Consider the following 23,287-nt stretch of genomic DNA (forward strand, 5'->3'; position numbering starts at 1 on the left):
AAACATAGAAGAAGGGATTTCTCACAACAGAAATGGTAGCAGCTATCTCCAAGGGTCAGCTGCTACCTATTAAAATGGTAAACAGAAGAATCAGGAATAAAAGACCAAGTGATGCTGACTGGAGATTTAAATGCAGAAGATATCACTGTAGATTAGATTTTATTGTCTCAGTTTAAACATGTATAAAATGGTTTAAGATAATAAAAATGGCTGCGCGTTTTCTTGTGCATTTTTTCACAAAGTATGAATCAGTATCAGTACTGTTAAAAAAAAAAAAAGATGGAAAGACTCTTTAAACAGTTTCTTAATGTGTTTGGTTGGACTGTACAATAACTTACTATATCATTTATAAACTGTTCTCTTTTTTACAAAATTATTTAAATATAAATAAATGGAAGCTAATTGTCATACATTTAGAATATCAAATGGTTCCTGATTTCACCATGAATTAATGAATTAATTGAATTTGAACCAATCATGAGTCCTCTGTAACTATTGTTGAATTAACTGGATTTCTATTGTAGGCAAAAGAAAATATTTCTGATCTCTATGAATTCTTAAAGACTGTTACCTTATTCTTAAAAATTCTTAAAAACTGTTCTTAAAAACTGTTCTTAAAAACTGAATTCTTAAAAACTGTTACCTTGGACTTTTCTTTTGTAAGGTACACGTTGACAGGCTTTTTCACAGCATTCTGCAGTCCTGCATCTATGATGTTCCACAATAATTGACAAGCATATATTATGCCAATACACTGATGATTTGTTGAGAGCAGGCACAGTTACAACTTCAGTGGGGCAGCAGTTCCCTTTCTCATATTTCTGCTCTCTGCACAACACTGAGATGCGGGCAGTGCAACTGCATAGGCAACCTGAACATCAGTGGGTGGTAAAGAGGAGACTGAAGGAAAGGAGGAAAAAGCCTCAGCTGATGAACCCTAATAAAGGCAAACTTGCTCTCTACCCAGAGCCACTTTCCGACATGACTATGTCCTATTTGTTAGCTATTTCCTTATAACTTTACAAATAAATGTGTCAATTACTTCCTCAAGAACAATACTTGAAGGTTTCAGTCGCATGTGTACCTTCATGACTCCATTTGCAATATTTAACATGCGGGAAATGAAAAAACAAAGACAAAAAACCAAAGAAAGATAAAAAACCCCAACCAAACAAACAAAAAAGCACAAAACACTAGTGATGGATTAATGCACATTTTTTTAATGGTTCAAGTTAAATGTTTCTGAGAATCTATACTTATTTGAAATAAGACTCTTGTATGAGTGTCTGAGGAAATTTGTATGATGGCTTGTGTTTTATAAATGGCATAGAAATGAGTCAGACTGTTAAGGCTTGATATTGTACTAATATTTGAAAATATCTAGCAGATGGTTTACTAGAACTTTCTGCAACAAATAAAAGGCATAAAGTACCATTACAAAACAAAATAGCACACAGAAGATTCATGTATCAATAGCGCCGATATATTGTTTTTCCTCTTCCAACTCAGTGGCATTTATAGTCACCTCTAATACCATCTCATAAGGCTTGTGCTAGATAACAGTGCAGTAAAAATGGAGAAAGGAGGAGTAAGAGGCAGCAGCTAATTCTGCAAAAATGTTAAGAGTTACTAATATAATTTTAGCATAAAAATAAAAATCCTCCGCCCAAAAAATTTTCACTCTCTACTTATTTCTATTTTGTTGTCTGAAAACACTGAACGGAAACCTTTCTTTCTAGTGAGTTAGACTTCTGGGTTTTTGTTCCCCAGCATAATGCCGCTGTACCCAATTTTCACTTCCTGAAGGTGGCAGTTCAAGTCCGAGCTCAAAAACCTAATCAAACACACACTCCAACTGTTCTCTTCTGACGTGAACCTATGTTCAAACATCAAACTTCTGAATCATCTGCTACTAAAGCTGGCCTCAACACACAGCTAACACTGAGCGCACTGGCAACCCATCCCTTGGTGGGCACCTACATGCTTTAGTGTGCATGCACTTCCATGCTTTACTGTGTACAGAAGCATTTGCCCAAAATCATTATGGCAGTTGGATGAACGCATGTGATCAAAGCCCAAGAGTCCTGACTTGTGCTTGTGCTTTGTAACCACCAGACATCGTCCACTCAATACGCACAAGATAAGATCTCTCCACAAAGTCAATGGGAGTTTGGTCACCAACTTTTATGAGATCAGGAATTGGCCCACAATGTTTTATAAAACAACAGAAAGGAATGTATTTATGGTTTTATTATTATCCCTAATAAGGAAATGGGGAGAAAGAAAACACAGTACGTGGTTTAGTCTATACGCACATGTGTTACTTGTATTAACATCAATGGGATTTAAAAGTACATATGGAGAGGATAAGATATATCCTTATGTGTTCAGCCATATGCTTAAGGAAGATCCCCAAATGCTTGTAAATACGATCATGCTTTCTAACATACTATGTATTTATTTGAACAATGTTAAATCTCTAAGCCCTACTTTCCAGCCCATTAAAGCCTCAAATAATTGTTTATTTCCAGTTTAAACTTACTCTATTTTTTAGCCATTAGAAGGCTGCCTGTAACCACAGTTCCATGATATTCAGGGAATTAGAGAATTGATAATGACTCTCTCATTATGTGAAGGGGTACCTCTCCGGGATGAGAAATACTCAAGATGAACTATATTTTAGTGAAGAATTACTTCCAGAAGATTTTGGGACAGGCCCAAAACGTGTAGCTGAAAGGTCTGGAATGCTACTTAAACAACAAACATGTGTTTGTGCTGTAGACTTTGGACAACTACATTCCTTCTGGAGGCCAAAGGCCTTGAAACCCAGTCATTCTTCTGGAAAGATATGTTCTCATTTCCTTTTTCTTTTTAAAGGTTTGAACACTGGATAAGGGTTTGACCCACTAGGCACAAGAAGGTTATTCTGGATTGCCCTTCTGGAAAAAGACATCAGAATTCACCCCATGATTTATGATCTGGTGCAAGCTGTCTTGGAACAAGATAGTTGCAGTATTTATGGAATATCCAATGCCTGTTAGCCAATTACGCTCATTACATTCATGCAACTAATCATTTCATTTGGCTTATCTTTTACTTCCTTTCAGTTGATACTTGGTAACTGACTTCATGAACACTCTGGACTATAGTTCCATCCATTAAAAAAGACGATTGGGATGGTTTACTGGCTTAACTGCTTCCACTAATGTTGTAGCCACAAATATAAGACAATGGTTATAGAGGCATATTCATGGCATTCATGGTGCCCTTACCACCTTACATGCAAAGGCATCACAGAACCAAAAGTCAACTTTACTTATAGCCAGCTATGAGAAATCACCTCCTTTGCTTACTTGCTGTAACCCTTTTGATGTCAATGCAATATAGCTGTTTACTTTTTAAAATATCATCCACAACAGAAGTTTATATTGTAGTGTTATGATTTTGTTTTCTTGCTGTTTCTTTTTAACTGTAAACAAGATTTGAGAGCTCAGCTTCTATTTTACCTTTTAAATCTCAACTTATGATAAAAATCTCAAATCAGACCTTTTCCTACTGATATACTTCTTACTTTGTAATATGGAAAACCAAAACAAACAGTCATCGTCTTTTTAAACTGCATCAATGAATGTGGAGCCAAATCCGGTTTCCCAGCAAGGAATTATTAAAAGACAGAAATAGTCCAATGACCACAGGAAATCTTTAAGCACCAAAATGGGGACAAAAGTCTCCTGGGGAAAAGACAATATTTCCTACATGGTCATTCATGTCTCCTTGTAATACAATACAGGGGTATTGTTTGTTTGTCTGCTTAAGTAGATTCATAGAATAAAATTAGAAACAAATCCTGACTACAAAAACATTCCAAACACTAGATGAAGACACATGCATTGCAATACCTGCCATCACAACTATGTTGTGATGCTTCTTTCCAATATATAATCAGATAAACCTTTGTATCATTAATATATACATAATTCTTGACCCATTTTAATAAAGGCCACCAACCTCCAGCAGGATCTCTGACTTCATGTCAGATTGCATCTTGCTTCAATCTTAATATTGGTCATAAAATTTATCAAAACAATAGGAGAAATACTCAAAAATAGATCCACTTTATAGTCAGCTCCCTCCTCCAAGGAATTTAGTCAAGGAATGTAAACCTAAAGATTTATTTTTCTATTCAGGTCATGCCTGGGGTAGACTGATATGTTACTAAATTCCCTAGTCTGAAATCAAGAGCAAGATAAAATTAACAGGCCTCAATAGGCAAAAACATCCTGAGATGGCTCTCCGTGGACCCTGACCTGAAGTTACAGCAATAAGCATTGTCCCCACCATGAAGACGAATTTAAAAAAGGAACGTGGTCCACAGCTTACCTCAACATAGTCCCTGGCATGTCCCCAGTCTCTCTTAGCATCCAGATTGCCCAGGCTGAAACAATCCAGCTGTCCAAGATGAATCTTTGCTACTGATCGGCTAATTTTTCGAGTAACAAAGTTAGCCCCTGGAACAGAAATAAAAGGTAGTATCAGCATAGTCACAGTGGTAGATAACTGGTCACAAGAAACACTTCATGTAGCTCAGTACATGGTATTTTCAGTTTTTACTCACTTCCCCCACACCACCTAGAACCATTTCATCTTTTAACATTTGAAGAGACTAAGAAGGTTCCTGTGCAAGTGTCACATTAGCTGCACTTTCATAGCAAACATCTTTCTTTGTGGGACTTCTTAAGCATTCCTAACTTGCTGCCTCAGTATTCAGTCCAGGCATAAAGCCAAAGAAAATCATTTGGAATGTCAGTTCTTAAACACAAAATGCAAAGGGTTACATAAAGAAGACAGACATCTTGGACCACCCTGAAGTTTTTTGTTGCCATTTTTTTTTTTAGGAATGCATACGTCTAAATAAATTCATTTATTAATAAAAATATCTTGAAACTGTCCAAATACTGTAATGGTTAAATGCATTCTGCTTTTCTAGATTTTGGGTATTCTTTGTCTCCCAGGTTCCATGAGATCACGAAATTGTGATTTAAACTTTACCTGTTGTAGGCTGTACATTATTTCATCATAGTTCTGTATTTTGTTCACTGTATTGATTTATAAAATTTGTGTACCCATTTCTGCTCCCTGTAGAGTTGTTTTAAATCATATTTGTTTCTAGTTATTTTCCTACCTTTATTTTTAGCTTATGAAGGCTGTGTTTCTAAAACGTAGTCAACAGTCTCCTCAAAAGCACGAAGATTTTTATTTAGACCGTGAGTTCAGGCTAAACAAGTCCAATGACATTTGCACACTAATGGGCCACAAAAATTAAAATTACATGCCTTTTTAATAGCTAAAAAATATGATAGATTGGTGCCAGATGATGCCTTATCAAAATGGAAAGCAGGAAAGTTAGTGGAAATGACTGCACTTGTAAAATGCCCTTAGCAAATTTCAGAGGTCCTAAGTAGTGCAGCCTGTACATTCAATGTACAGTAGTATGAAGTATTTTCATTATGGAACTCCACTCTTGAGATATGCATCTCAATATTTTCTGTTTCCTGTCAAACAAATGATAGGCTGCTGCAAAATTATTAAATAATATGAAGTGTCTTTTCCAGACTACTAGTTTTACCTGTAAGAACCATGTGGAACGAAGCACTGCAATAATTCAGATCTTATCACAGGATAAGATAGAATTTAAATTTTCTGTGAACTGTGGAACTAATTTAAATTCCAATTATTATCCATTTAGAATATATTATCGGTTTGCACTTGTTTTTTAAAGGATGTAAACTATATAATTTCCGTATTCCCTGAAAAAATGTTTGTATAAAAGGAAAACTTACAAAACAGTGTGATTTGCAAAATTTCAGTAATAAAAATATACTGCAGGGTCTTTTTTATGGAAATATTCATAAAAAATTGGACAAATGAGTCAATTGCCAGCTGGAAGCCCAAGCCCTCCTCCAGACTGCACCTTGCGTACTCAACAGGAGAAATATGATTATCCCAAAGATAAACCATTATAAGACTGATACTGTGATGCTGCTAGTGCAATTTCTGAAAGCAAAGTCCTGTGGTTCCCTGTTCCTGGCTGGAAAGGCTTGCAGTGGGGGTGGAGTTTTGGCTTAACAGAAAACAGTGACAGTGTCTTTGGCTTAGTCAGATGGGTATTCTCCAAAGATTGTTTCCATTTTTTATGTTATCAAAGTGCTTTGAGATCTTCACATAGGTTATTACTAATTAACTAGAAATAGATTCAAACTATTACACGAACTCATCAGGATTAGCTCTGAAACTTCCTAACCTTCTGCATTGAAATAATTTCAATTAGCACTATTATTCAGTACATAACAGTTGAAGGTAGAGCTTTTCCCTAAGCTTTATGTTCCAGACTGCAACTGACCAATAAGCAAACCTGGCCGCTTTCAACGCTGCATTCCCATTTGCAGTAAAAGCAATGAGAGTTCTAGTCATCATTTGCATTAAAGCAAGTTTTACCATCAGTCTCTATGACTAATGAATGTCAGCTTCCATTTTTGAGTAACCGCTTCCTCAGTATAAAAGTATGTTAAGAAGAGAGAGCGAGGGAAGGAGGGGGGCAAAGAGAGAGGGAACTTCTATGCTATCAACTTAACTTGAAATGCATGGAAGATGCTGCACAGGAAAAAACAGGTTCATCTAGCACAACACAGAAAATATTAGTAACTGCAGTCTTTTGCAGAGTCACTGGTAATGTGAGATAAACTATCTTCAAAGATCTTCTCCACGCAAAATCAGAATATACCTCAAAAGGCAGAAATGAAGAGTTAAAGAGTACCACAATGAAAACGAAAAACTTTATTTTCCAGCAATATTCCAGTACAGGTTCAAAAAAATAATACCAACCACCTTATTGGAAGTACCTCAGCATTAAAGCTGTGGAAGAAAACTATGCTACTGTTCACTCTGAGAAACGTGATTAGATTTTTTTTTTGTGCAACCAAGGACTGAATGGCACATTTCAGAGGCATTTAAATGATATGGTTCATAAATAATATTTAAATACTGATTCTCTTCAAACACAGTATCTTAAAATATCCCATTACACTGTATGTTTGACCCCATGCCATTAAATGAACATCATAACTAGAATTAAGCTGATGCCCACTGGAGTCATACAAAATAGTTAAGGCTATGTCAGCATTTCCATTATAAAACCTTGTTCTAGGGGTTTGCAATTGGGCTATAAAATCTTGCTTTGGCTTGAAACTTGGCAGACGTAATGTCTCTTTCCTCAGGAATGATTCTATCTAAAGGTCTGTGCAGAGTGCTACAGATATCTTCATATTACTGAATACAAAGTACCTTTTGAGACATAGGTATGGTTAGCTTCCTTCCTCAGAAGGTATTGAGGATACACCAATGTTGAATCTACGAGAGCATTTTCCTCCACAGAATGGTCAGTTGGTACCAGTAAGAGCATCAACAGAGCTGCAGGTGTGTTAATCACTTCACCCTTTATGTTGATTTTCATTGGATCAAGATGATGCAGCAGCTAAGATGCCACCATCTATCACAGCTGAATAAGGCCTACATTATTATGCTACTAACATTACTAATTCACATGGAAATGTGTTGGTGGTAGCAAAAGAAACTAGCTTAGGTTGGAGGGGGAGAGGGGGAGAGCTCCACATTTGTCTCCTGTCTTTGTACTGCTTCCTCAGTTCAGAGAGGTTTTGTAAAACACACCTCCCTTCTCACACCTAGTACCAATGTGGAGTGTTTAAAACACTATACATGTATGATATATTTTGACTTATCTGAATATTTATTCAAAATATGCAAGGGTGGCACTGTTCTGGGAGCTTACTATCCTACAGTAACCAAGAGGAGAGTCATTCTTGCTCCCTTGGTAGGGCCAAACATGCTGGGCTAACTGCCTTGCACAGTTACCTGTGCAGCAAATACAACCAAACCATGATGGGCCACATGATACTCTGGTTTGCATTGCTACTGACAGCACTGGAGTTGCTGTACTGCAACTGCAGTGATCTGGACAGATATTGCAAAGGATGCTTTGATGAGTCTGCACATTTCAGCAGTTTCAAACAGCCTTGGTTGAGAAGTGCCTGACAAGCTTTTACATTTTAAAAGGGGCCTTAAACATGAGTTTTCATGATATTAACAGCCGATTCAGGAATCCTGGGCATTAGCTTAGATTTGTTTTCAAAATCCAAGCCCTCCCTCTGAGATCATTAGCATTCCAACAAGAACCATTAGGTCTGATTTACAAACCCGATTTATCCTAGATATGATTTTTAAGCAAGGATTCCTCTTCCAGCAGACCTGATGTGTAAAACATATAACTTGTCAGCAAACCACTATAGGAACAATACTACAATAAAAAGAAATAGGAGAGATATAATGCAATAGCTTCAGTTCTCCAGCCCAAGCCTGTCGCTCGCTGCACTGCCTGGCTCAGAGCGGAAAACAGCTCACACAGCTCATCCCTCGGAGAAGTATGCTGCCTACTTCTGGCAAAGATATAGTTTTGAAAGGTGGACACATCTCTGATTAACACATATTTAAAACTATTGCTTTCGGAAGCAGGGTCTCAATGCACCAACAGTTCCAAAGCTGGATATGCTGAGAAAAAAATAAAGGATCTGGGTCTCTGCCTCAGTACCCCATTCCTTTTATGAGCACTGTGGTTTCACTCTTGGTGTATCATCAGGAAACTGGCTGTTTGAAGTAGGTGGTTTTCTCTAGAATCTGTGGTTTATAAGAGGCAGAACTCTCATTTTCCAAGCTCTCAAAGATACACACAAAACTCAACACACGACAAAACGGATGTCTTAGGAATACTGTTATCCCTGTATATCACTAGCTGTTTCATGCATAAGAAAATCTGTAATTAATCCTAGTAACATCATAGAATAACAGTCAATCTGAATAGTATTTAACAGCAATACTTATCTATCAGCTGAGATGCAGTCTTAGCATGGTCTATCAAGTTGCCATAACATCTTTTTCTGTGTTTTGCATAAAATATGATAAAAAGGTTTCTGTCTCTAATCATGCTGGCACAAGAAAAAGTATTTGTTGTTATGTGTGATTTCTGTGTTTTATATTTTTGTTGTTTTGGGTTTTTGTGTGGGTTTTGGGTTTTTTGGTGTGGGTTTTTTTTTCTTTCTTTTCTCGAAGTTTCTACAGTTCTGGCATAGATTCTAGTGGAAGCCTAACATGTTCAAACACTTTGTGTACCCAGTGCTTCTACTAATCCAAATGAACGTATTTCTTTTAACATCTATGTGTTGTAAATGCTACATTTAATGAGATCATTAAAATGTTTTGATTGCCTGAAAATCCACACTGCTCATAATTTCCATTCTGTGAGAAGCTTTTCCATTTTTGTAACAAGCTGAAATTAAAAAAAACAAAGCAACATCCAGTTTTTCTAAGAAAAAAAGTCCAATGTCTCCTTTAGCTTACACTGATGAAAATCAATAACAATTATTCTGAAGTCAGCGGAGTGATGTCACTGTAAACCAGATGAAAAATCAAGTTGCAAATCTTTACATAAACCTTCCATAGTTTGGGTTTAAATGGAGTTTTAAAGTGTATCTTGATCAAAACAACTGATACAATACTGCATTTTGGTAAAACTAGTAAAGTAGCTACTTATTATACGTTAAACACACATGTATTTTAATTATGAATCCACACTCAATTTGAAATAAGAAATTGTTCTTCTTACAACAAAAAATATACAAAGTAGAAACATCACTATTAAAAATGATTTTTTCCTTTGCAGCTCTTAATAATACACTGCAAATTTTACACAGCAAGTACAGCTACATTTGGATGAACTTGCAAGAAAGTCCACAATCAGATTTTTGCAAAATAAATATGATTCCTGAGCAACTCGTTTTAAAGTAATGCACTGCATGGGAAACATCTTCCTGACCTAAGCAATAAAACATTTTGTTTCCTGAAACATGAGATATAGCACTTTAATCCTTACATTTTAATCCTGTATAGCATAGCTGGAAATACTTTGCTTCGTCATATTTCCAATCTCTTTCTCTGTCCTTTGAAATGGTAACAGTACCTTAAGGTAGTGGGTTTTTCAGATTTTTAATACATTTGCAATGTTTTTCAAACATTTTCAGTTTACATACCCTGAACAATTTTCCAACAGACCTGTGAGATGTCTAAACAGGAAAGACAAAGCTACTGATAACAGGCTTGTTTCTAAAGGTTATTCTTCATCAGCGCCTGGGAAACAATCACATAACTGTAAAATCCAGAGATCACAGACTGAAAGCAATGGTCCAATAACATGAGGATAAAATTGTCCCTCTTTATAAAGTGATCTTCATTTGGTATTACTTTAAAATATGTGATCTCAATAAAATGAAGTGGTACTAATTGCTTTAAACATATTATTAACAAAGTCATTAATCGGTATATCAATTGAATTACTTCTTTTTATAATACACTGACACACATTTTGAACATTCCAATCCCAAAAGTAAAATGCGCTAAGTCTGCTTGAACTCATTTTCCATCTGCATCACACTTTTCGACGGAATTTCTTTGGTAATGGAAAATATGCTACTACCTGTATTTTAAAAATAAGGAGATTGAGGCAGAAAGGTGAAGGTGTGCAGAGGTAGGAAGCATCAGCAGTAGCAGGCAGCACACTGGAGGAGGTTGATGCTCTTCAACCCAAGAGCACCTCTGCCCCCCACATTGACTTGCACACTGAGAACATTTGGACAGCTGAGGGCAGCAGGAGGTCACATGCACTAGTCATGGAGGGAACAGAAATTAATGATTTTTATAATCTGAGGGGAAAATAAGAGTGAGAGACAATATTCTGAGGAATGACAGGGTGCAGAAGTTGGGAGGCAACACACAAAGTATGGAGAATTTTCTTTTTCTTGGTGGGTGGAAAGATAGCACAAAGCTTACATCGAGGGACAACTAATAAGCCCCATAGAAGATGTGCATGGAAGCAGGGTGACAGACCTACCAACCACCACCAGAAGATGAGAATGAGGGGTAACGTCGTCACAGCACGGTGAGCCATGCTCTCCAGTGATTCAGTGGAGCTAATCCTCCACCGGGATCTGTCATCAGAGCTTTAAACTCTTCACGAATGTTTTGCATACAAACAGATAGAGCTTTCCAACTCCCAAAGAACAATGACAGGATGATTTCTATGACTACACAGCAGCAGTTCTCCAAATTGACTGTGAAAAAATGACTTTTAATTAGCAGATAATCTGCATGTGTAATGTGTAACACAAAGTTATTAGATTTCACATTCAAAATCCCCTTATTCAGGACTAATTATGCACATCAGATCTATCACATGGGCTTGTTAAAAGTATAGAGTGACATATCAGCAATAAGTGCTGGGCAAAAAAGTGCTATTTTAGTATATTTCCTCCACAAAATTTTTCTTAAATTAAAATATTTTCCCCTCAGGAACTGTACACTGAACAGGAAAAGGTGAGGCATCAAAAGATTCTTATAAAGGAAAAACCAAACATTAATACTGAAAACAATATGTAAAAGTGTTATTCCTGTTCCTAAGTTTATGCTGTTAATGGTGCTTCCATAAACAGAGCTGTGTTTCGCTTACAGAAAACTTAACCTTTTGCTCCAAACTATTCACTTTGATTTCTTAATCACAGTTCATATACACTAAATTTTTTAAAAAAGGTAAATGTCTTTAGCCACTCTGATTTGTTAACACTCATTTAAGCTGTGTTTTTTGAAATGGTACAACTAATGTTATTGAATTAAACTTCTCATTTAAGCTGTCACAGAATCAGACAAGCCCTTGCATGTAGGAGCTATGGGTAAGTATGAGTGTGTTTGCTCATCAGCACAGACTCTTCATATTGTTTAAGCATGTGTAAACAATTGGGGTTAAGCACACAGTATGCTGAATTAGTGCTACAATAGCTAGAAATGTATGCAACCAAAAGGAAAATCCAGAACTTGTACAAAATGGAAATATAACGCAGTCTAAAGAAACTTGCACAAAACCCACATTTTAACTTACCTTGTCAAGTAACTATCAAAGTTCAGACATCTGTGCCCTTAAATTTAACACCTCTTTCCTTTCTCCCTGTCTTTCCCCTCCTCCATCCTCTCAGCAACCAGTAGCACATCAAAAAAGAGGTGCTGTTTGATGGTTCAAGCTGAGACACTGAGCTGTTACCCTAGCACTCCCTTGAGATGAAGCAGGCAAGGCTTTTAATCTTACCTGGTGACACATGACTGACTAATACAGTTTCTGGGACCTTCTGACCTCTGAGGGACTAAGTCTCATTGGTTTCTCAGCCTCTCCAGGTGGCTGGGACATCAGCTTGTGGTGGGTCACTGTATAATCAAAGTTTTGCACAGGTTTTCCACATCTTTCTGTGCTAACTTTTCATGTCCAAATTTCTGAGTATAAAACGTGTCATTTCACTTCAAGTCAGCAGTAAAATAAACTTTCATTTACTTCTGCTGAAGGCAAAAGAGCTAGCCTTAAAACCAATCACAGTGGCATACAACTTCGCTGAGTCAGTGCTGATGTATTTTCTTGGAGAGAGAAAAATAGTCTAGCTATAGCCAAATTTGAAAATTCGCCTCCCACACAAACTAATAAGCAATTCTAGATGGGTTTGACACTTATACAGTATAACTCAAGATGTTCCCAAATCCCAAATCCCAACCTTTTGAGTAAATGCGTTTCAATTTTCATAAACCACCCTTTGCTATAGGAGCCACCAAGAGGGGTCCTGAAACACAGTTGAACTGTATTGCCAGGGAGCTGGAAAGAACCATGGGCAAAGAGCTCATTGAGAAATAACATGGGGAATATGAGAGCAAGGAGGGAAGGAGGAAGAGAATTCTCCTCTTCTGCAATACAGGAAGCACAGGTTTTTCTAGTACTTGAGCAGGGCACATAAAATGCAAGGCGCTACATTTCCATCCATCTTCTGTGTTAAGACTAATTAGACTCTCAGCTGGGATGTGGTGAGAAGTATATCTCCAACACCAGTGATGATCCCAACAATTCAGTGTACAAATCATCAACTGCAATAGTCTGCAATTACCAGTATGAGGATGAATTGTTCCAGCTACAGATATCCCTTCAGACTCATAACAGATTAATCGAGTTAAGTGCATGGCTCTGACAGAAGAGTAAAAAAAAAGAAACCTTCACAGTATGTGCTGTGGTGTCCAGTCAAGCCGGTGTGTGAGATCAGCTCATGGTGCTCAGCCCACTCTGCCTGCCCCAGTTCTCCCCAGTTCCCCAGCTCTGCTTTTGCACTGGGACAAGTGGGGCTGCTGGGAACAGAACAGGACATCACGGGAAGTCATTATCTTGGATAAAACCAAAGCAACTCCCCTCAAATAGGGTATTTGAACAACGAACCCCCTTTAAACAAGCTTCAAAGTAACTATGCCCAGAGCCGAGGAGGGGGGAACCCGACCCTAAAATAAACTCCCAGCCCCAACAGTTTAAGAAGAGAGTAGGAGGGAAAGAGACAAGCTGACAATACACCAGGAAGAGCGCAAGCCAACAAAGACAGCATGTCCCTCTGCTCCTGAAAGACCTGGACATGTTTGGCCTAGCTGTGTTGACCTCCTGCATTCTCAGAGCCAATAAAAACATTATTTCACCTAGCTGTAGTTACTGCTGGTTGCCTAAACTTCCCATAAAAAGTTATGTCCTTATTTCAGAGTAGGCCGCGATTGCTCTCAGGGGACCCTGAAGTTAAGCAAGGGTGCTACGGCTTCCACACCCAAAGCCTGAACTGGAAATGCCATCAGACAGAGCAGCAGCTCTCCCACAGGCAGAAATGATACATCAGGAGATTGCATAAAAGCCATTGCTGAGAGTGAACCCCCCTCTAGAACAAACCTTGGGCACGGTGCTAATTTCACTTCAAAATGAAAAAAAGCACCAAGCAAAGAAATGGACACTCTATTTACCGAGAAAATCTCTTGAACACGGGAAAACAGTAAAATTATAGCAGCTTTTTGAAATGTACATACATTTCAATGAATATTCCCTTTTTGTAACATTGCCACTGAAACTGAATCCCACTTTTGCATTCTTTCCATGTGGGAATAATGTTTCTCTAGTGTAATTAATACTTAAACTAAATAAAAATAAATATGCAGCTATAAACCCAGAGAACTCAGTTTTCTGGCAAGATGAATTGGTGCAGTTTCACTGAAGTCGGATTACTTAAGTCCAAACTTAAACATTCAAGCATTAACACATCCAATTGCCACAAAAATTTTGCAAAAGAAAATGTGAAACAAAACATTTAGAACGTGATTAAATGGCAAAAACCAGAGCATTCAGATAAAATGTCCATTTACCACCATTCAACTTATCATACTCACAACTGTTTTTTAATATCAGTATTTTAAGAACACTTGTTCGTTTGTGAACTCCTGAAATTCATTGTTATTTGGTTTTTGTGATATTTGCCATTTAAGTTAGTTTACACTTCCTCTAGGAACAGAAGAGGCAGTCAGATCACCTGCTGTTCTGAGATGCCTATGATACTTGAGCACAATGGGGTGAAATCAGGACAGAAAGTTAATCCGATTCTGAATTTCCTGTCTTTGTGTTTTTAGTGGGACTTTTCACATAACTTTAATACTTCCATGGGTAGCTGTGTATGCTTTCAGAAACATACGCAAATACACACACTCTGTACATGTTCAGGAAGAAAGCCGTAAATTCTAGCATTTAAAGATGGGATCATGTGTGCCAGTGTTGTTTTAGAAGGCACAATGATACAGTTTCATGAAATACCTCTAGATTAAATACATGGGTAATTTTTTTTTGTAATAGGATTGCCACTTATGCGGTGGATAGACTTGCTCTGAGAGCAGAGACTTCTGTCTTATGAGATTTAGTCACTGTTGCATATTCCTCTGTGTGCTTGACTATCAAGCACTCAAATGCAAACAGACTGGAATTTTATTCTGAACATCAACCAATCAATCAAGTGACGCAAACTTATATTTTTCATGCTTTAGTTTTTCACCCCAAAATGGGGATAAAATGCCAGTGTTTTACAGGAATTTTAGAATGTTAAGTATTTTGGTATTTGCGAAAAAATGAGAGAGAAGTGCCCTGGAAAAGTCAGAAAGGGATTAAATCATTCTCAGTGGAAGCTTGAAGAATGGCCTTGAAAGGGGCTCAAAACAAGTTTGCTGTCAAAGCACTCCTTTCTTGCCCTCTGACCCTAGAGATTGAACATCTAGTCATTCAGGTGAGAACTCCTCATCCTCTGAAAAGACTAAAAAGAATGGTGAGCCTGTGGAGGGAAAAAACACAAGTGCAAACAAGAATTTTATCAGAACACACAGGCACGAGTTTGAGTTAAGTTTGTGGAGGCACCCTTCTTCCAGTCATTACACAATTTTTGAGCTAACCAAGTTTGCAATATTCCTCCCCCCACTTCACAGTTTTCACTGTGTATTCATATTTACCTCATGTCTTAGGCCCACACTAATAACTTTGGATGATGAGGAAGACTGTAACTTCTGTGGCCACAGAACACAGCCTTCTTAAATTTCCCGCTGCAGTCTAGAACCCACTTTCAAAACTGGAAAAAAATGAATTTTAAATAATTTCCCAACGTACACTGAAGTGTTTGTCTCTCAAAGGGCAGTTTATCGAGAGGCTCGAGGAGCAGGGAGGGAAATCACTGAAATTTAACCCTGAACCCCATATGAACCCAGGGACTGGGACTGCATATTTTCCACTATCCTGCCATCTGCTGCTTCACTGCACATGGTAATCTTTGGCAACCCCGCTGAGAGCTGCCTGGGCTATGGCTCTGTTCAGACAGGGTGTAGAAAGAAAAGACACTGAGAATGTCATGGCTGGCTGACCAGACTACTGAGATCAGAGAGATTATGCCTCATTTGCTCACCAAGCCCTGCCAAAAGCAACACCATTTAACTGCAGGTACTCAAAACCCAACAGGCATGTTTAAAGGAATTCTAGGCTTAAAAAGAGGACCATTCATAATATGCATTTGTTGGAGATACTGTGGCTACCACCTTTTGGCAATTATTCATGAGAGTTTTAAAAGAAAGTTTACAGTGCCCAACATTTCAGGTACAAGTGATATCTGGCAGAAAGTATATTACCTGATTCACAGGACACATGTGCCTGGATGATAAGTCAAGGCAGGAATAAACAAAAGGGACTTAATAGCCCAGCAAAGAGAGATAAACAGAAAAAAAACATAGCTGTTATTTTAAAACAGCTACAGTCTGTTTATCTCCCGGCTGTGAAATGCTACACAGTATGGGAGTGTGAGGGTTTGGTACTTGTATGCATAACCCTCATATGTCATCTCATGACAACGGATCTCCCTTGAGCTGGAGCCAAATCTACATTTGTTCCTCAGAAAACCCCCATGGGCTCTGAATGCAGCAGGCGAAGAATCAGCTCTCAAACTCAGATCTCCTCTAACCACACTGTTCGAGTAAGGGCCCCAACCCTTTCAGTGATAAAGTACCAATGTTTACCCACAGATTTTACTGACTCTTTGAAAATGATGATTGCAAAAGCTAAGGAATATTTCAGAAGTGTCTTTGAACTGCTAAGGGATATTTCCAAAAGAGTGTTAGACCTGCAAGAAAATCACTGTAGGTAACAGAGTTACTGTAGGAGTTGGAATCACATCATGCTGACACCAACTGCATGTTATTAACGTATCTCCTCCATCCTCTTTACTTCTGCCAGAAGTACCAGAAATGAAGATGTAATTATATATGTGTCTAGAACAACATCCTGCCCTATTTCTTCACTCAAACACTGATCTTGGAAATGACAGTGCCTTCTCTTGTATCTGCTTGGGAAAACAAAGGCACTTCAGTAAGATAAGCTTCTCCAGGGGCTGCAGAACGGAGGTTGGCAGATGTCAGGGTTGACAAATGTTCTTCTAATTGCAAAGGGACGCTATGAAATTGTCCTCTGACTTGGAATAGACAGCCGCTGTCACCCTCTCTTCTTCCCTGCTGCTCTACTGCCTCCACTCCGTCTGCCTCACAGGGAGATTGGAAAAGAGACACAAAAAGCCACGTAAGAGAGGAGGAAAAGGCATCTCTTTCCCAGCTCCAGCTGGGCTGGAGCCAACAGGCTCCATTATTTTGATGATTCCAGGACCCTTGCATCTCGTTTCATCCCTGCTTAACCAAAAAGCACAGCAGAGGTGGGAACTGTCTACATGTACAGAGGGAGCTTCTGAAATCTGTAAGATATTCCCTCCTAGAAATGGCCCTGCTCTCTGACAGCTGGAGTCAAATAATCTTGATCCCAACCCCTGCACCCAGGTAACCCTTGTGGCTGGCAAGGGAGTTTTGCCAGTGCTGAGCTTTGAAAAAAAAAGGCAAGGCAGGATCGATGTGTTAAAATCAGTAGGGCAAAGAGATCAAACGTGATTTCTGAGTTATTTTTCTTTTGATACAAATACATAGCTTGAGAAGAGCAGGTTTGAAGTTAAAAGATAACCATTAACATTATCAGTTTAAACTCCTCTCTGCTGCTAAGCTCCACTGAATCAGAGCTCCCAACTCCTGCTCTCCTTCTTGACTCATAACCTCAACGACTGCCACAAAGCCAGGCAGAGACACTTCATAAAACGTACTAAGTGAAGCAAGTTTTAATAATAACAAGGACTGGCAGGTAGCCATGTTAGAAGAGGAAAGACCTAGCAGGAATGTCCTGCAGCATAAAAGTCTCTGTTGTTCTCATTACTGTAAAGGAAGAAAATCTCTTTAAACGCTTTTGATTCAAATGATCATTTGACAGAAACAACGGACAAGACAAATGGCTGTAAAACAAGGCAATTGGATTTCCTACCACAACAATATCTCACTTGGCTCCCATGACACAATTTCTCTGTTATTCTGCCTTGCCATGGTAAAGTAAACTTACAGGCTACCCAGAAAACAGATGAGTGTAATCAGTCCTTTATAAATTATATCCCTTCACTCAAGGAAAGCAAATAACTTTGCCTGCTCTATAATAACTGTTTCTAATACTTCATTTATTCTTTAAATTGTTTATAAAACACTTCAAGAGAGGTTAAGACAAGAGGGCAACAATAATTGGAGATTAAGGAGACTCTCTAAGTATTTTGCGCCTGTGAGTAAACACTTTGGCAATTGTTATGATACAAGATAGATCTACTAAAAAAAAAATCAGCTTATTTATGATTTTCTTTAACACACATGTTATTTAATCTGAGAAAGAGTCCTCATCTTTTCCACGACTATTCCAGTTCAAATTTAAGCAGCTGCATAGTTGCCTCATGTCATGTGATAGGCAAGTAACAGTAGATTTAACCTGGTCTTCTATGGAGGAAACCTAAAGGAACAATGAGCTGAGGGTAACTGATCTTGTGAAGTTTTCTTCAAGTCTCCTGAGGAAGCAGAGGCTTTCCTCCTCAGAAATAAATGTGTTAAAGCCCGCAGAGTCAGAAATGGGCAGAACTGAGCCCAAAGGACAGGGATATGAATTTACATGGAGGACTGGTGTCTTTGGCGGTAGGGGAGGGTTTCAAAGAAAGGTTTCAGACTAAAGGGACTGCTGTGTCCTTCTGCAGTCCCTGTGGCACGATTCAGCCCACTCTGGTTTTTGTTCTTCATATGCCCATGTATAGCACTACCAGTGGTCATGGTACTGCTCTGGAAAATGGAACTTTGACAACTGTCTGCAACTTCATCTTTTGAGCTGCTAAGTGTCACAACTGTGCAGATGCCTAATGAAACGGAACCATGACACATCAGTTAACACCAGTCAATATCATCCACACTTTGTAAGTACACATGGATAAAATGATATTAAATCTTTAAACCCTCAACCCATTCGTTTCTTTTAAAATAGTTAAAATATAGCACATCAGGAAAAAAAAAAAGCAAGCTTCTTAGCCAGGTTTCTGCATAACCCAGAACAGGCTGCTAAAGAAACCAGTTGTGTCCCCTAATATCTCATCCACCAATTAAAAAAAAAAACCAAACAAACCAAAACAAATAATTGCTGAAAAAGAAAAAACCATCACATTCTGAGTAACTATGCAGCACTAATAAACTTAAACGTGACTAAAGTATTTGCTGAGGGATTTAAAAGTAGCCAGCACTATAGGCATATCAGCTTACTAAAATGAAGTTAAATTCTTAAGTTATTCTTGAGAGTTTCAATGGAACCCTGTAAACAGTATTTTATTCATGACAAAGTACTCTCTTTACCCACTTTATATGATGACAAGGTTATAAAAATGCAGGTTCAAGACTCGGATTTTATATTGCTCCTCTTCCCTCTGTTCCTTTTTTTTTTTTTTTTTTTAAATACCCACATTTCCTTGATCTTTACTGGATCTAGACACAAACATGAGCTCTCTCCAAACTACTTCAGCCTAATACCAAATCAATACCATTTATTCCCACAATTTATTTTAATCCCAGTAAAATCTTTCTCCTTGAACCCTCATATTCCTTTGCACTACTTATTAGTCAAACACTGCAGCACTGTATGTGCACGTCAGTCAGTAGGTATACTGCAACCAAATAAGGCAGCTTACCCAGAGTGAAGTGCACAATGTAACTAAGCGGCATCAAATTATGAAAAAGCTGTTGCTTTTTTAATTTTATTTTTCCCAGAGTCAAACTGAACTGGAAATTGTTTTAACTAATCTTGTTTTGTTTTCTAAAATGGGAACTGAACCACAACTGTTACCTCAACTGAAGTCTTTGCTGAACTGTCCTGGGTTTGGCTGGGATACAGTTAAGTTTCACAGGAAGCTGGGAGGGGACACAGCCAGGACAACCAACTCAAACTAGTCAAAGGGATATTCAATAGCATATGACATCATTCTCTGTATAGAAACTGGGAGAGCTGGCCAGGGGAGGATATCAATGCTTGGGAGCAGGCTGGGCATCAGTTTTCCAGGTGGTGAGCAACTGAATTGTATATTCTTTTGTGACAGCCCATGAGCTTTACCTTTTTTCCCCCCGATTCTGTTTCCTATCACACTGTGGGGAGGGAAAGGGGGAGTGAGCCAGCAGCTGTGTCGTATGTAGTTGCTGGCTGGAGATAACCAAGACATGAACCTGATCCAGAACTGAACCAAGAAGAAAATACCTGATTATTGGATGAGAATAATTGCTCAACAGAGAATTTCCCACAGGAAGTTCACTTATAACTTTACATTTCAAAATTTTGTATTCTTCAGCTTGAACCGACTCAGAAATACCAAAGCAGATAAATAATTATTGATCTGACCAAACTGAACTGACCTGAGTCAGGGTCAAAGAAAAAACAGATCTGAACCAAACCATTTACTGGTTCTTCATGATGTTTTACTTGTTTATTCAACTATTGGTATTTGTCAAGCATCACAAGACCATGTCGTCGTACTACAGAAAACAATTTTTCTTTCATTTTTAAATGAATTATATTAAATTTAGCAGTTTTCCCCACAAACATTATTTTAGACTAAAAGGGAAATGAGGCTAAACAAACATTTCCAGGTAGCTGCTGCCTACATCATTACATAGTTGGCTAGTTCTGCTTTTAGAAGTAGGGAATTATCATGTCCTCTTAGAACTATTTCTTAACATTATGCTTCTGTCTTAAAACTCTTCTGTAGAGCACCCACCCTTTCAATCCATCAGTGTCCCAGTACTTTGACAAATCTGAATGCTCTTGTTGTCATTAAACAGCAGGTTTGAAAATCTGGTCAAGGCAACTCAGCTATTATTCACTTACAGGTAATAACTTCCTTTTGAAAATCAGTAGAACCAGAGTCAGAGCCTGTAAGCATCGAGATGACTCTGTATGTATTTGTAGGATCACAGCAATAACACTCTGTGTGATAAAAGGCAGAAACACTAAAAAAGAACTTGCTGTGCATCATGTGGCTGCATAAGCCTTTCTTTCCAGATAGGCTACAGAATAATATGAGGCATTTCCCTTAATCTATTGAGGATTAATGTTCTAACTTTTCCTCTCTTAGTACTCTAGAGGAAAAGCATATTTTCAAATGTGTTATATCTTAGAGTTTTTTTAATTCAATACTAAGCCTTTTGTAGAAAATATTAAGCTACCTGATTTTAATCTGTAGAAACAACATTAAGTTTGAAGGACTCCTCATGTGCATGATCAATCTGGACAAATTCTGCTTTTAAAGCAATTTTTTCTGAATATACTAATTATTTCATCAGACTTTCATGTACAGGCAGACATTTTCAAGTATCATACACATACTCATACACATGCATAATTTTGGAAAAAATGAATGAACATTCCCTGATGACTCTCAGTTTCTTCATGGGTGTTGATGCCTGGTTATCACTGTCTATAAATGTGACGGTAAACCAGGTGATGTCACCACACCACCAAACCCACAAGAAACCTGTAGAACCAAAGTGACAGGAGACACTTAACTTAGTCACAAGTAGACCAAAGTTGTGCAATAACTGCAGCCCACTAATGAACTCAAACCCAGAATTGCTTCATCCCATGATTTCAAAACAAAGAGCTTATTTTTCCTTCAAGTGTAGTTTAAGATTATGATACTTTTCTTAGGAAAAGTATCATTACGAGAACACAAGTAAAAATTTAACAATGACCTGTTACTTAACAGTTAGTTTTCTGACACTATTTGGCAATAGCTCTTGGCTTCACCAGCACAACAGAAACTGTTTCCAGTTCTTTAGTAACACCAGCACTTTCGGAACTAGGCAGTAAAGGTAGTATTTGCCTACTGTTGTTGTCGCATGAAATCAAGCTTTCAAATTCCCAGCCTGGTTACTGTTACACCAATCTTGCTCTGTTTTCCTTAAATGGCCTTCTTGCATGGTCTGTAGGGATCATTAAATATGCAAAAAAATTAAGAGTTGTATATGTGTGAAATACTTCTTTTTTGGTATGTGTGTGAAATTCAAACAGGTTTAAAGAAAAATACCTATTATTTGTACCACATGCTCATTTTACTAGTTAATGGACTCATTCACAGTAGCATCCTTACCTGAAGAAATCAGCTAGCTGATGTCCATTGCATATGTTTTAAAGAAGTGGATTTGAGACTATGAGAGCATTAAAATGCGCTAGAAAACAGAGTACCTGAAACTTGAGGAAGACTGCAAATAGAAACCATGAACTGAACATCATAAAGACTGTGATGCTAGACCATGCTGAGCTGAAGGCAGACACACTCTCCTAAATGTGCTTAGACTTCAGTAAAGTCTTCGACACCATATCCCGCAGCATTCTTCTGGAGAAGCTGCAGCTCATGGCCTGGATGGGTGAACTCTGCGATGGATAAAGAACTGGCTGGATGGCCGGACCCAAAGAGTTGTGGGGAACGGAGCCAAATCCAGTTGACAGCTGGTCACGAGTGGTGTTCCCCAGGGCTCAGTATCGGGGCCAGTTCTGTTTAATCTCTTTATCAGTGATCTGGATGAGGGGATTGATTGCACCCTGAGTAAATTTGCAGATGACACCAAATTGGGTGGGAGTGTTGATCTGCTGGAGGGTAGGAAGACCATACAGAGGGATCTGGACCAGCTGGATCGTTGGTCTGAGGCCAACTGTATGAGGTTTAAAAAGGCCAAGTGCCAGGCCCTGCACTTGGGTCACAAGAACCCCAGGCAGTGCTACAGGCTCGGGGAGGAGTGGCTGGAAAGCTGCCTGGTGGAAAAGGACCCAGAGGTGGTGGGCAGGAGGGAGGGGGTTGATTGACAGCTGGGCGAATATGAGCCAGTAGTGTGCCCCGGTGGCCAAAAAGGCCAACAGCATCCTGGCTTGTATCAGGAACAGTGCGGCCAGCAGGATTAGAGAAGTGATAGTGCTGCTGTACTTGGTGCTTGTGAGGCCCCACCTTGAATCCTGAGTACAGTTTTGGGCGCCTCACTACAAGAAAGACATTGAGGTGCTGGAGAGAGTTCAGAGGAGGGTGACAAGGTTGATGAGGAGTCTGGAGCACAAGTCTGATGAGGAGCAGCTGAGGGAACTTGGGCTGTTTAGCTTGGAGATAAGGAGGCTGAGGGGAGACCTTCTTGCTCTTTACAATTATCTGAAACGAGGTTGTAGCATGGAGGGTATTCATCTCTTCTCCCAAGTAGCAAGTGATAGGACAAGGGGAAATGGCCTCGAGTTGCGCCAGGGGAGGTTTAGATTGGATATTAGGAAAAAAATTCTTCATAGAAAGGGTTGTCTGGCATTGGAACAGGCTGCCCAGGGAAGTGGTGGAGTCATCAT

General features: G+C 38.6%; 1 protein-coding gene across 1 annotated transcript in view; it reads right to left on the bottom strand.

The window, feature by feature from the left end:
• The window catches only part of GMDS (GDP-mannose 4,6-dehydratase), a 422,070-nt gene that overhangs the window by 219,793 nt on the left and 178,990 nt on the right, over positions 1-23,287 (bottom strand). The window contains exon 7 of the mRNA XM_065629846.1: positions 4,381-4,508. Within this exon, the coding sequence (XP_065485918.1) occupies positions 4,381-4,508 (128 nt within the window). The remainder of the gene's footprint in view (positions 1-4,380; positions 4,509-23,287) is intronic.

The sequence above is a fragment of the Caloenas nicobarica genome, chromosome 2 (genome assembly GCF_036013445.1).
Source record: "Caloenas nicobarica isolate bCalNic1 chromosome 2, bCalNic1.hap1, whole genome shotgun sequence".
Taxonomy (NCBI): domain Eukaryota; kingdom Metazoa; phylum Chordata; class Aves; order Columbiformes; family Columbidae; genus Caloenas; species Caloenas nicobarica.